At 39.1% G+C, this 15,220-nt stretch overlaps 1 protein-coding gene across 4 annotated transcripts in view; it reads left to right on the top strand.

The window, feature by feature from the left end:
* DLGAP1 (DLG associated protein 1) overlaps nucleotides 1–15,220 on the top strand; it is a 493,753-nt gene that overhangs the window by 269,057 nt on the left and 209,476 nt on the right. Inside the window, exon 1 of one of the 4 annotated variants that reach the window (XM_075213367.1) lies at nucleotides 13,354–13,404. The exons of the other annotated variants lie outside the window; for them this stretch is intronic. Coding sequence (XP_075069468.1) covers nucleotides 13,354–13,404 — 51 coding nt within the window. Of the gene's footprint in view, nucleotides 1–13,353; nucleotides 13,405–15,220 lie in introns of those variants that run through there. 4 annotated transcript variants of the gene reach the window in all.

Consider the following 15,220-nt stretch of genomic DNA (forward strand, 5'->3'; position numbering starts at 1 on the left):
GGGTAATGATCTGTGTTGTCTGTGTGCCAATCATACTTTTAGAATTAAGGCCAAAAAGTTGAACCTTGACCTTATCAGACCATAAGACATGTTCCCACATGGTTTGGGGTAATTGAATGTATTTTTTTCAACATTTAGATGGGTTTGATTGTTCTTTTTGGTGAGAAATGGCTCCCATCTTTCCATAGCCCATGAATGTGCAGGCTGCAGAGTATTGTTGTTATATGCAGGGAGAAGCCAGAAATTCCAGCATGAAAACATTGTTTTTCCATTTCATTTCAATGGGCAAGGTGCTCATTGCAAATGCATTGTCCAACGAAAGGAAAAATATGTGATTTTACTCTTCAAAGTAAAATTGCCCCAAATAACTTGATTTTAAAATAAACAAATTTTCAGTAAAATGAAGAGCATAGAAATTAATTAACAACGTATTTTTTAAGATGTTGGGCGATTTTACCTTCTATTAAAACCTTTTGTAGCTACCCCCTTCATGTTTATTATGAATAAAGATACATATTTAAATCCATTTGGTCGCAAAACATGACCTCATATAAATTTTACAGAGAAACATCAGATCTATGACTCTCTTGTACAAAAAGATAGAAAATTAGTCTTGTCAGTATGTGACTTATCTGCTGATTGCTGGTTTCCCGCCACTGACTTAATGGATGAAAATGTTCAGAATTGTATAGAAAGTACGATAAAGTGGTAAAAATCACATGCATGTATCTCTGCACCTACAACGTATCTATTTGTCCCCAAGAGGGGCTTCATGTCCTGCCAATCTCTTCCTAGCTCAGGTCTAAAGGTCAGTTTTAATGGGACATACAAAGCTTTTCTGTTTGCACAAAGGGGGCTATTAGTCTGCAAAGCATTCACAGTTGTTGAGAACTACACCTGGAAAATTAATTGTTGGCTCCCTATGCAGGTCCAACTGAATATGTGCATATTGGAAAGTTCTTCTCCCAAAATACTGCTTGGTTAGGCCTAATTTATATTAATCATGAGATCATGAAAGGAAGGGGACATTAAGACATTAAGTCATTTTTACATGCAATATTATTGTGATATTTGCCTTGTGGGTGCCTTCATGCACCTAGTCCGCACTCAGTAAGTTATAGGGCCCATCTGCTCAGTTGCTCCCATCAGAAGTTGTCAAATATTGCACCCTGCATTGTCACCCTGGCCCACAAATCCATGCTTTTCCCTGTAAAACCAGATGCATTTTTCAAAAAAAATTAGACTCACAGGGCTTACGCACTGTGGGAGGTACATGTCTTTCATTTTCTTACAAAGGGAAGACCTGTCATAAGGCAAGGTGATCACATTGCCTCAAGCAGTGCCATCTTAGAATATAGCTGGGTTAGCAGACAGCTGGGTGAGTAGTTTATTTTATATATATTTTATACCTTTAAACAGTAGATGACTGCTAGTGTTTATGTATTGCCACAATTCAGTCAGACTTCAGAACACCGCCCAGTAGCATCATAGTGAAACCATCATACAAAGCTAACATTACAGTGATCAGAGCAACCAGGGGTGTGAAGTCTATGATGGGGGTAGATGGGGCAATAATAAGGGAGTGAAAAAGTAAGCTAAAAAAAAATGTACTGAGTTGTCCGTTTTGCAATTGAGATAAGGGACAGTTGGTTGATGGTCACTGTAGCTTATATGGTCTTGTCTATGTTTTTTTAAACAAACTTATTGAACAAATAGTTGCAATAAATATGGCAAAACTGGAAATGGTAATAAGAATGGATGAGAGCGGTATAAAATGCACTAATATATTATAAATTACAGTGTGCTCATATTATAATATCAGGATATCAGTGCCCCCAGCCATCTATGATACCATTATAGTTAACTAAGGGCGGTGTGGTGCTAGTATAAATAACTCAGGATAGTGTAGGTGGATTTATTCATATTACAATGTGTGTTATTGTGGATTTGGAAGCCATTTCATAATTCTGCTCAGGCAGCAGAGACACTGGAATCAACTCTGCTTTTGTAAATGACCTTTTCAGAGTCATTCTCTATGATACAACATGGCAGGCTACCAGTAGGGCCTGCCACCATTGGCACACTGTTGAAACAGTTGAAATAATGTAGCCCTTAGTGCTGCATATAGACGCTTTATATACAGGTATTGTAGAAACATTGATAAAGGGGTGTTTAGTAGTGGTGAATAAATCTCCTGCTGTTCAAATCATGGAAAATTAACAATATTGGGCCAAAAGTTCTTCACAAATCTTCTATTACTGGCTTAAATAAACAGCAATAGCCTTCTTAAAACAGAAGACATTATTATTATTATTATTATCTTTTTATTTTAACCATTTTGTAACCCCTGTCACTGTTTGCAGTGTTAAGGTGCGCAGATTAGGCAGTGCACCTCCTTCTCTAGCTCTGGCCAGCTCCTGAGCGATGGGTGTAGGTGACCTGAGGGTCCCCGCATATGCAGGTTTTTCAACAAAGTCTCTTTAAAAGTGTTGGGACGCAGATGTGGTAACTTAAGGTGCAGTGCACACAGACGTCTCAATAATTTGGGCGCCAGATCATCTCTATGACATGAATTTGGTAGTATTTACATTTCCACATAGTCCTCTAGCATCATTCCTTAGGGTACTCACATAGATGATAATTATCCATAAAACCTTCCCAACATCTAGGCAGCTTCTCTTCAACCCATGCATGCACATCTTCTATGTGTACTCCTTACTGGGTTTCTCTCATTTCTGCAACAATGTGTTCTGAAACAAACTCTCTCCCAAGGACTCTTATTACCAAACTTTACTGCAGTCATGCTGCTTCAGGCAGTGAGCCCCCCCCCCACAATAGTAAAGTGACCACCCTGCTTAAGCAGCAACCCCCCTTCTGTTGCTCAAGGTTTTCTTTTCTTTTCTCCCTCCAGTACTCTGTACAGTTGAGTCTTTCTTCCCTCTGATCCCTTTCTCAATTAGGGCTCTTCAGTGCAAGCACACTGCTACAAGCAAGTGTTCCCCTCCCTCTGGGGTTTTCTTTATTGATGTGGTGTTATCCCCCTATCTGGGCTTCGGGACACATCCCATCTCTATATGCAGCTACTCTGCTGTATGCAGGGACCACCCTTTCTCTATTCTTTCATTATAGTGGGGTTTGTTCCCCTTTCTTCATATGTAGCCACGCTCTGAGGTAATTTCTTTCTCAAATCTGCCCTATTTAATTTATATTCTTTCAGTTATGATGTATATTGCTCCACCATGGCAGCAGGTCACGGACCCGCTCCCATGTTTTCTAGGGAATCCAAGGATCCCTCTACTCCGTCCCAGTTCACTTGCTATTACACTCCCCCCTCACACTTCTCCTAAGCTCATACCAGCCTTATGTTGCTAAGCAGCTGTTCCTGGTGTGTCTCCTCTGGGTTCTAGAGCTGGGTCCACATATTCAATCACTGGTAGGTGTGAATAACAATGCCAGAGGGGGCAGTTACAGTCTATTTATATAGCATCAGCATATTCTTGTTAGGCTGCTGGTGGTCAGATAACGAACCTGCAGAACAGACTGGCGGAGGTCTTTCCCGTAGAGCCGCCTTTCCCGTAGAGCTAGTCACAATCACAGGTACTCGGATGCCCCCAGGACTTAACTCCAAGTAGTGTAGGTTCGTTATACTAAACCGCAGCTGAAGGTCAGGGGACAGTAGAGATGGTAATGGATGGTCAGATGAAAGCCAACATCAGGGGTCACTAGCAGGAAGAGTAGTCAGGAAACACGCCAAAGGTCAAGGTCACGAGCAGAACAGCAAAATCCGAGGTACAGGCAAAAGGGTCAGGGTCATTAGCAAGCAGGCAGGGTCCAATAAACAGGCAGAAGGTCACAACGAATAATCATCAATCCAAGGGTCCAAAGCAGGTCAGGACAGTACACAACTGGGATGCTATAACCGGCAGGGAGGCTAAGCCCTCCCTGCCTTAAATAATGACATTGACCAATCAGGGCTTTGCCCTGTAACAGACCACAGGAGCAGTTAATGGCACTAATTAATTAGTTAAATAGCCCACAGGCTGTGTTCGTTGCAGCACATGCGCCTGGCTGCTCTGTAATGCCAGGGACTCAGCCACAAAACCGGAAGTGAAGCCCCAGTCATTATGGAGACGGCAGGGCCGTTGGAACCAAGAGGAGAGAGTTGCTGCGGTGTCCGTGGCCGCCGCGGCTCCTGACAATTCTGTAGTGCTTTACAATTGGGAACAGACACAGTAATAAAACGAGTCAGACAGAGATCTAAGAGGGCCCTGTTCTAAAACTTAAAATCGATAGACATTTACATATCTCTGCTATCAGGCCCGGGATTGGGCTCTCCAGCTCTCCATCTGCATTTCACTGCACATACGCCATGAAGCCCTTCACTGCGCTTGTGCTGATCCCCATTAATCCTGCACTTATTCTAATATCTGCTCTATTTAGAGTAAGGACTCAATACAAGGAGGCATGTCACACAGGCAGGCTAGCGGGGAACTCTGGGCTTACTGTGTTCTGCTGGCACTGTTACTATATTCCGCTGGTACTGTCTGCTGTAAAACAGAACACTGACTCAACATTTTCAATTCCTTTGATCTTACATAACCCTAACCTTAGGGGTTATTTCTTATCATCCACTACAAGTCCAACATTGCACAAGCCACCGTTTTACATCTTGCACTGCTGAGAGATAATAAGCTGGAATTATCTGTATGATAGTTGGACATAAGCTCTACATATTGCCAGACCACTATTGTAAGACCATTTTCTCCTTTTGTATTGCATATTTTAATGTATTATGTATTAGTGTTTTATATTAATAAATGATCTTGAATATTTGTTGGGTTACATAAATAGTGAAATATTTATTGACATATTAATATAATGTATTAGTGCTACCTCTTCTTTGTGGGTATTATGTCTACATATTTGGCTGTATCCATGCTAAAATTCAGCAGTCCTGGATCCATAGTTGACCCTAAATTATTTAAATATGTGTTAAGTTGATCTTTTTGTTGTTTATTGATGCAACATTATTTTATACCAGAGCTATATATTACCTTCTACTTTAAAAAGTTTAATGCTGTCATCTATTTACAGTGAAGGATTTAGGCTGGGAATACACTGCAGAAATATTAGATCAGCATGCCGGTTCATGCGCACACACTATACATGTTTCAAAGTATTTACCAACAGATCTGTGATCTTCATCTGCTATAACCATCGACTGATAAGATCATGACTCTGTAAACTCTATGGAGATCCTGATCATGAGTGCATACGCACTGCAGGACTGGAAGGACATCGTTCCACTGCTGAACGAGATTTTATGTTCTGCTGAACAATCAAATGAAATGACGTTCGGTGCTTTGAAATGACTGTCGTTCATCGTGCACATGTACACACTAATGTGATATTGGGCCAAATGGTCATTAATCGGGTGATTGGACGGATAATTGGCTGAAAACATTTTAGTGTGTACCCTGCCTTAATGGTTATTCTGTTTGGTTAAAATGAGAAAAAGTCTCTTAAAAGTCTCCTAAAAACATGCTTTAAGGATATAAAAATTAGTTTCTAATGTAAATGTAAATTTTATATTTTTAGCAGATACATGAGGGCACATTTTGAGTTGGACTATGTCTGTTTTCTTTGCATAATAGACAAATTTTTGTATTATGCTTTTCTATATTGATTCTCTGTCTCTAATGAGGAGAAGCTCAAAACTGCAGAGCTGTTTTCCACATCTCTAGTGTTAAAATAGAAGATCACCTTTATTTTTTATTACCACCCTCAGGAAAATTTTGAACATGAAACCTAGCTAAATTTTAACAACATTTACAACCTAATAATAATGCCCGGCATTATTTAATTAGAGTTATACACTTTTATATAGCACTTTACATTGTTGCAGTGGGTGAAGCAGCCATCTTGGGTGCGTTCAGCTGCTATACTATGGAATCATTCACATCAGTCCCTGCACCATTGGAGCTTACAGGCTACATTCCTTACCACACCCTCACTCTTGGGTCCATTATTGTCGGAAAACAATTAACTTACCAGAATGTTTTTGGACTGTCTAGTAGGAAACTCAGAGTAACTGGAGAAAACCCCTACAAACACAGGGAGAACATACAAAATCCACACAGATAGGGCCAGGGGCGGATCTAGACATTTGTTCTACCCGGGGCAATTTTAGGAGGGGGGGATTTAGGCCCCACCCCCTTTCTGATTTCTAAGGCTGCCGGCGGCTGCACAGTACGTGCAGGTCCGCTTGGCAGTGGCAGTGTGCTGCCCGGCTGCTCTGATTGTGTTTAAAACAAAATCAGAGCAGCCGGGCAGCACACTGTCACTGCCGAACGGACCTGCACAGTGTGCAGCTGTCGGCAGCAAGACCCTGTATCCCACCAACACATGATGTTAGCAGCATATGGAGCAGAACTTATTACAGTGACGGCACTCCATTGCACAGAAAGTGTTTGCATGAACTCTAAATGCTCCATCTGTACACATTTTAACTAACTTGCATTTCATACCCATTTTTCCTGTTTCAGAAAATGTCATTCTATTCTAATGAATGCCGTGCTTTAGACACAGAAAAACTGTATACTTTTCAACTTTGCCTCCTTGGCTTTAGGGAGATCCCGGGGGAGGTGGGCGTGCAGGGGCGGGGCTTGATGAATCGCATAATTTTGCCCCCCCCCCTTCCCCCCTAAACGATTGTCATAATTTTGGCCAATGATAGCAGGGGGGGCTAAGATGACGAAATATTTGCGGCATTAAGCCCCGCCCCCCGACACATATCTATTGCAGGGGCGAGAACCGGGGAGGTTGCCCTGCTCTCCCAGTAATGCGGGAGTCTCCCGAACATTCCGGGAGAGTAGCCAACTATGGGTTAAAGAAAAGCAGCTAATGAATCTCTAGAGACTGAAGTGTCTTTTACATTTCTGTCTCCATTACTGAAGTCATGTTGTCTTGCCTGTCAGTCTTTGATTAAATCTTGGTCTCCATGAAAATGCACACCTCCATAGGCATCTATACATGGACATAGGACACAATTTCTAAACTGTGTCATCATGCCACAGATGGCGAAGCCAACCACGTCTTGTACTGGCTCAGCATCAGGGAGAATGCCAGACTCTTCAGGGAGTGAGGGAGATCACCCCTATTTCAGGGAGTCTCCCTGACATTCAGGGAGAGTTGGCAAGTATGAAAAACTGAAATATGTTCAGCTAAACATTTATTTACACTTTTTCTGACAGGTGAATTCCCCTGTCTGGGGAAAGGGTCTTTTTGTATTACTGTGTGTCTAGTAGTTCAATAAGGATAAACATTACAATGGTTACCTCTATGCTTTCAGTTTCAAAACACTGTTTCAAAAACAATATTAAAACTTAATGCAATTTTAAGGGGTATATTTACTAAGCTGCGGGTTTGAAAAAGTGGGGATGTTGCCTATAGCAACCAATCAGATTCTAGCTTTCATTTATTTAGTACTTTCTACAAAATAACAGCTAGAATCTGATTGGTTGCTATAGGCAACATCCCCACTTTTTCAAACCCGCAGCTTAGTAAATCTAGCCCTAAGTGTGTTTCAGTATATCCACTGATCAGCAGTTTCTTATTTGCATCAATTTGAAACACAATTCCATGGAAACTGAAAACATATTAAGTGTGTGTGTGTGTGTGTGTGTGTGTGTGTGTGTGTGTGTGTGTGTGTGTGTGGTGGAGGGGGGGTTGTGAAGCTAATAAGCCTCTCATTAATAGCACTTATGTAGACTTTGATGGGGCTTGTGTGCAGTTTGTAGATGTTTTCAAAATAATAAGCCTTTAATTACCTTATTGAATTGAGAAGCCACAAACCTTTGAGACCTGCTTACATACACTATAAATGTATGAGCCGACAGATGTTGCATAGTTACATATTTAATAAGGTTGATAAAATGAGCAGGTCCATCAAAATCAATCTTTCATAAATACTAATTGTGTTTATACAGAGGAAGGAAAAACAAAACCGCCGGTCTGACAGTTTAGCCTCAAGGGGATGAAAAGATCTTTCCTGCCCCAAAAATGGTAATCATATAAAGTCCCTGAATCAAACACCGCCCTCCCCCTAATGTCCTCTACTAATTATAGCTACAGATACCTTTTCTTGTAAGAAAGACATCCAATCCATTTCTAAATTCAGTTAAGGAATTGTCATCTGCAGCCCATGTGGTAAATAATCTCCAGCTTAATCACCCTTACAGTAGAGAACCCGATGGTATGGTGTTTGTGAAACCCTCTTTCTTTAATTGACTCTAATAACTATTGTACTCTGATTCTTTTTATGAAAACTTAATTAGACAAATATTTATATTGACCTTTGATATATTTATATGTATTAATTTGGTCACATATAAAGTGTATTTATGACAGTAAACAAACTTAGTTTTTCTAAACTCTCCTTATAATTTAAAACTTCCAGATGGGGCATATTTAGTGTTTTATGCAGGGACAATACTATGTTTGTTTTCCAAGTATTTATCCCTCTATCTATACATCTGATAATTTTATTCGCTTTTGCATCCATTGCCTGGCACTGTCCTGCTACATTGCTTTCTGTTCACTGGTAAATCCTTAATCCCTTTCCATTTGTACATTTCCCCAATTGTAATCCATTTTATGTGTAAGTAGCATAGTAGTTACAACTAGAGCTGGATTTAAACTGTAAAGTAGCCCTGGTAAATATTGTGAAAGTGGCCTAATTTTGTAGGACACACCAAATTGTCAGCAGATGGGGCCAAACTGTCAGGTGGGACTATGTATGTGCCACTGCATAACGGGATTGGATGTGGCTTGCATGCAATTGGTGGGACTATCACTTTAGACAGTGTTACGCTGCCCTCCGACTCCTTTTCCCTTCAATCACACACTAATGTTAGATGTACATAGCTCCTCCTTCACAAGCAAAAAAGTGTGGAGCAGGACATACCTCCTAGCTGTCCTTGCAGTCAGAACTAAGACCTGACTGTGCAAGAGAATCCATTAAAATCGAGGCTGTCCCACCAGAATCAGGACACTTGGCAGACTGTGCTACTCTCTGCCACCGGTTGTTGCATTTGAGTACAGGATTCTGGAATGTTGGGATTCTACAATACAGAAGTGGAAGTTGCTCAATCAATTTATAGGCTCATAGCAGGTGCTTGAAAGGGTGGGGTTATCCTGAAAGGAACAAACACAGAGAAAAATCCCCCAGAACACTGCTGTAGTCATCAAAGGAGCTGCCATTTCTACTTGTACATAAAAATGCAAAAATCTCTTTTGCACACATTTGCAAATGTATATTAAGCCACCCGCCACTCCATAGTGCTTTTGCTAATATGGTGGTCCTAGCTCTAAACATTTTTCTCTGTGAATGTGTGAATGTTGGGATACTGTTTGAAAAAATGGATAAGTACAATACACCTCCTGGAAAACCACCTGCAGAGTGAACAATCCAGCCCGCCCCAACATTAAATTAATAGAACCCACATTTATTTAATATGCCTTCTTCACGCTAACTAGTTCCAACAATAACAGCATTCACATTTAATAAATAGGCCTGTTTGCACCAAAACAGACCCACCATTAAATTAAATTTTCCCCAATAAGCCCTGACATATTACAATATTAGCCCCTACGTTAAATCATTTAATACAGAGAATGCACATTCCATTAATAGAGCCTACAATACATTAATAGCCTCCACCAAACCCAGATTACAATAGTAAACTAAAATAGTAGACCCAATGTTTAGTAAAGATAGCCCATTGTACTTTAACAGCCCCCAACCCATCCCCACATAATGTTAATGCCCCCCCAGAGGGAAGTAGAGGTTATGTAATGTTTGTGTGGATATAGTGCGTGCATCTGAAATGGTATCATGTATCTGTCCTGTAGGATTCCACATTTATGTAACAATTTGTGGGCCTTGGTGCTCCTAGCCTTGGTAGGCTGTTACTGCAGAGTTATGGTGAAGTTAGTAATCTCTCTCTCTTTGGATTCTGGACCAGAGGTATTTGTAGTACTCACAGTATTTCTGTTGACAGTAGTTTGTTGTGACAGCTAACTCTCCCTACTCTAATATTCTCTTTTTCACTAGGCTTTACTCTCTATAACCCCTCAAGCTCTATTATGCTCTGTCTTTCCCTACTGCTGCTTTAACTTTCTATATAACTCTACCTGTCTTTCCCTCTTCTCAGCTACTATATATTAACTATTATTAATTTATTACTCCTAGGGGTGAGTGAGTGCGTGAATTAAACCCCAATTTCATATTCAATAATTTCCAGAGTGCTTTAATTGAATTAATATTGGCACAGTCCATGTGAATGAATGTTCAAGTTCAAGGCAATTCATATCTAAGTGATTCGGCCCTTGTGACAGTCCAAAAATTCTTGTTTTTGTAAAGCTGTTGTGAGAGTGGAATAATTCTGTGTGGGTGTTTATTTGTTAATATAGGGACAGTTGGGGGACAATCATCATCATCAACATTTCTTTATATAGCACCTGCAGATTCTGTAGCGCTTTACAATTGGGAGCAAACAGTAATAAAACAATACTAGGTAACGCATACAGAGAGGTAACAGGGCCCTGCTCGCAAGGTTACAATCTATGGGACAATGGTTTGATACACAAGGGTAAGTGCTGCATCATATTGCATATTTGTCCAGCTAGGTTAAAAAGTATTTAATGGGCTGTATATTCAGTGTGCACGTTTTGTCGCTATCCAATAACGATTGTCGAATCTCGATTTGTGTTTCCAACGCACAAATATTTATTCTCAAAAAGTAGCAGAATAATTCAAGCGAAATAATAATAAGTACAGCCGTTACTTATCGCAGGTGCTCTGGATCCAGTGAACAGTCATTCAGGTCTGAAGTCTGTGGTCAATGTGACTGAGCACTAGATGAGAGCTACTGCTTATATGCAAACAGAAATACAGTGAAACAATGCAGATGGTATGGCTTGCTTCTATTGGTCCAGGCTTCAGGAAGGTCCAGGGGGTTGCAGATCATAGGCTAGTTTAAACTAAAGAATCCAATGGTGGGGGTCATCTCTCCAGGGGATGTGCTCCTTTCTTCCCGCTCAGACTCCAATTACAACTAGTCTATTAGCATTTTATAGTCAGCATCATATTAAAGGTTTATTCCCTAACATCAATAACTAGTGTATGCAATGTGCGATCTCTTCGCCGAATGCATCGGACAGCTGCTGATGTAAAGGGGATTAATATGATAACAGACATGACACATTTCCTTTAACCTGAACCATATGTATCACTAATATGCATATAACTTATAATATTACACATAAACACTACTATATTTCGACATAAATAACTATGTGTTGCAACTACGATTGATGTGTACTATTTACAAATGTGTGTGTTTGTGCGAATGTATACAAAAGTGTAAAAACTGTTATTGCCACGTGTTGCGGCTGGATACGCCCTTCCACGAAGTAGCGTGCTCTACGCATAATTTCAGACAAAGACAATCAAGTTTGCTCGATATTAATTGAAATGACTTTTATCCAATTTGCTGACTTCGACATCAGTCACACAACTATGTTGGTTAGAAGGTTGGTGTCTTATGTTAGCTGAGTAAAGGGTGGTAATGAAAAAGTCAAACCACTCAACTGGTCAACATGTCCTGTCATTTTTGGCTCCAGTTCTTTTAGTATCGTTGATTCTCTAAAACTTTCTTTTGAAAAGCTATTTCAAATATACGTGGGCTAACCACACAATATTTTCAACAGAGCGAGAAAGCTTGAGTTTGTTGGGGCAGACTACAGGTAGACATGAAGGTAAAGGGTAAAAAGGAATAGGTGAACATCTGATTATCATAAGCTGGTGGAAATTTAATTAGGTGAAGTTGTGAGTATATGTCTGTACATGTCATATGGAATCTTTCCTGAGGGATTTGTAATTAAGCAATTAGTCTCTGAAGGATTGAATATGCTGCTCAGTGCAATCCTGCATACATTCACTGTTTTAAAACTATAATTTCCAAACTGCTCAGCATAAAGAGAACAATGGCTGTTTGAGGCTTATGTATACTTGGTTGGTACAGGTGGTATGTTTGTTCCCATCTATATCAGAGGCAGATGGCGTGTAGTTCATGAAAAGAGACAGCAGCTAGGACAGGGCTAGCCGGCAGAGCCCAGACATCTGGAGATCTTAGCTGCCTAAGCCTAGGTTATCCAGTGATAATAGCAAAGTGAAATGACTCTTTCCTGTATTAATTTAATTATTTATATAGTGCCAACCATATTATGCAACACTGTACAGAGAATGTAGTTATTCATATCAGTCTGGAACTTACAATTTAAATTCCGTAAGATACACACAATAGGGTCCATTTTATTAGAATCCAATTAACCTACCGGTATGTTTTATAGACTGTGGGAGGAAACTGGAGCACCCAGAGCAAACCCACACAAACATGGGGAGAACATTCAAACTCCACAATAATAGGGTCTTGGTTGGAATCGAACCCAGTGAGGCAGCAATGCTCTCCACTGTGCCTGCATGACATTTAATTGAAAATCTGACCCCTAGAAAACTTTAAAAGTGGCGTAAAATGCAAAAAAATATACTGAAGAATTTTATTCTGATAAATTGTCCCTTGGTTTAGATTTTGATGAAATGAGAGCACACTTACTACTTGGCTTGTAGCATATATGGCTGTTTACAACATCTAAACTTTTGTTGCACTTACTGAGATGCTTTTGTAAGTCAACAATGATTTTCTTTTTTTGTCATGTTCACTGATTTCGTTACATTTTGTTATTTGTTTCCTCCTTTGTTTGAGGCTGCTGTATTTATCACAAACCGGTTTCTGTGGCAATGGAGCAGAATTACATGCTGAGTCTTCTGCTCTCTAAGACTGAAGAATTTTCAGTTTGCTCCGCATGCCAATGAATGATTATTGACATTGCTCCCAAAGGCTGGCATCCATTGAGCTATTATACTAAAAAACAAGCAGTCTTGATATATAAGGGAAGGCAGGGAAACGAGAAAATAATACAGTCCTCTATTTTGTTGGCCGTAACATCTAACAAGTTAAGGTTGAGTAATAACTGGCGAGGACATTAAATTGCATGTGTTAGACAGTCAGTACTGAGCAGTCATTAAGCATTGTTCTCTCGTTCTGTGATCTCATTTCATTAATTATTTGCATGCTAAAAGAAAGCTTAAGTTACAAATATAGTGTTTTGTGAGTGATTTTTAAACACTCCCCTCCAGTCCTTCTGTTTACTGCCATAGTCACCCACATTGAAATGTCAGAACGATGAGAAAAACCTAGATCTTCTCTGCTGCCTAAGGCCGAACAGATGATGAACATAATTTATCATAAAGAATGTTTATTTGCATTTTCAACAAGAAAGGTAAGTGACAGGAAATGGTGACTCATGCATACTATTAAATTTGTGTCCTGCATGTTAAATTACCAAACAACTACTGAGTAATTTTATACTATAGTTATGACGTTTATGCAGTATTTATAGTAAACAAGCAGAATATACTTAGTTTGTATGTTTTTTTTATTTGCTACAGAGCTGCTGTATCATTTTGTTATCTGTTTCTTACAAACAATATTGGTAATACTAGACTTTGCTTATACGTGATATTTTATATCGTTATACTTCTCCTAGTTTGTAGAAACCTTACATTTTGCATAATTGTACATATATATATATATATATATATATATATAGTATATATATACTGCTTTTATACTTTTCATCTATTGCAGCTCTAGTTCATTACACTCTTTTTTTTTTTCAATTTAAAGATATTTCAATAAGTTGCCTATTTTTTTCAAGTTCATATGTTATATCTGTTTGCATTTTTCAAGACAAGAGACTAAAATATTATGTAATCTTTCAGTTCTTTGTAGCTGAACCCTTCTCAAAACTACTTCCATAATGTCGTTTTGCACAAAGAGAATTTTAGATCTGAAAAAAATATATGTGTGGTGAAAAAAGCATTTTCTTTTGTTAACAAGGAAAAGCACGTAATGCTGTTAAACAATAAATATCCTGACAAAACATAATTTTTAAGGTTTATTGAACTTGATTTCTCATTTTGGAAAGAGAAATTTTGATCATTTATAATGCATGTTGTTGTCTTTATAATCTTGTATTACTTTCTCAAACTTTAGTCGTTTATAATGGTACAATAGTTACCTATTGCATTTTATTAGATAGCTGTATCATGTGAAGGCAAATATCGTGATTACAAATTCACAATAGGATGTACAAATTGTAATTCACCAATACCATGCAGATTTATTACTCCAGGAAATTTAAATAGAGAATTAAAATGACAAGTTTTAAGACTGAGGAGTAAATTTGTCAAGCTGTGGGTTTTAGAACGTGGAGATGTTGCCTATAGCAACCAATCAGATTCTATTTATCATTTATTTAGTACATTCTACAAAATGACAGCTAGATTCTGATTGGTTGCTATAGGCAACATCTCCACTTTTTCAAACCCACAGCTTGACAAATGTACCCCTGATTGTCTGCCCTAAAGAAAAAGGGAATTGTGTGGATGCTGACATGTATGTGAATTTTCAGGTTTCCCATTTAGGGGCATATTCAATTGTTTGATTGTCCCGCGGCGTTAAAAGTATTACCATTATTACGGTAATACTAAGCCGGATATCCGCTCGCAGCTCCCTGAACTGCAAGCTGAAATCCAGCATTAAATGTACCGTAATAACGGTAATAGAGCACACGCCGCGTTACTTTTACATGTAACGCGAACAATAAAATATACCCCTTAATGTTATAAACTCTCTCTCTCTGGTTCTCTCTCACTCTGATTATCTTGCTTGTTCTAGGCAACTGTTTATCCCTGAGTTCCATAGTTAGTCCTATAGCCCTGGCTGAAAACTGGGTTGTGTGATCTTTTAGAGGAGGTGTGTAAGAGGTAGGACCAATAGAGAAGCTATGATAACGGGCATTGCAGTATCTCATTGGTCCCTCTGTTCAAACCTTTTGTATGCAGTCATTTTAAAGTGGTGAATAAAGACATTCACCACTTTAGGTGGTAGTGCAGCTTTAATTGTATTAAATAAATCTCTTTCTCCCACTGTCTGTCTATCTTTTTCTCTCTCTATTTTGTTTCCTCTTCTAAAAATCTTATATGCCAAATATTACTAATAGATCCAAGAAAAATGCATCTAATAGTATTTGC

The sequence above is a fragment of the Mixophyes fleayi genome, chromosome 5 (assembly GCF_038048845.1).
Source record: "Mixophyes fleayi isolate aMixFle1 chromosome 5, aMixFle1.hap1, whole genome shotgun sequence".
Classification (NCBI taxonomy): domain Eukaryota; kingdom Metazoa; phylum Chordata; class Amphibia; order Anura; family Limnodynastidae; genus Mixophyes; species Mixophyes fleayi.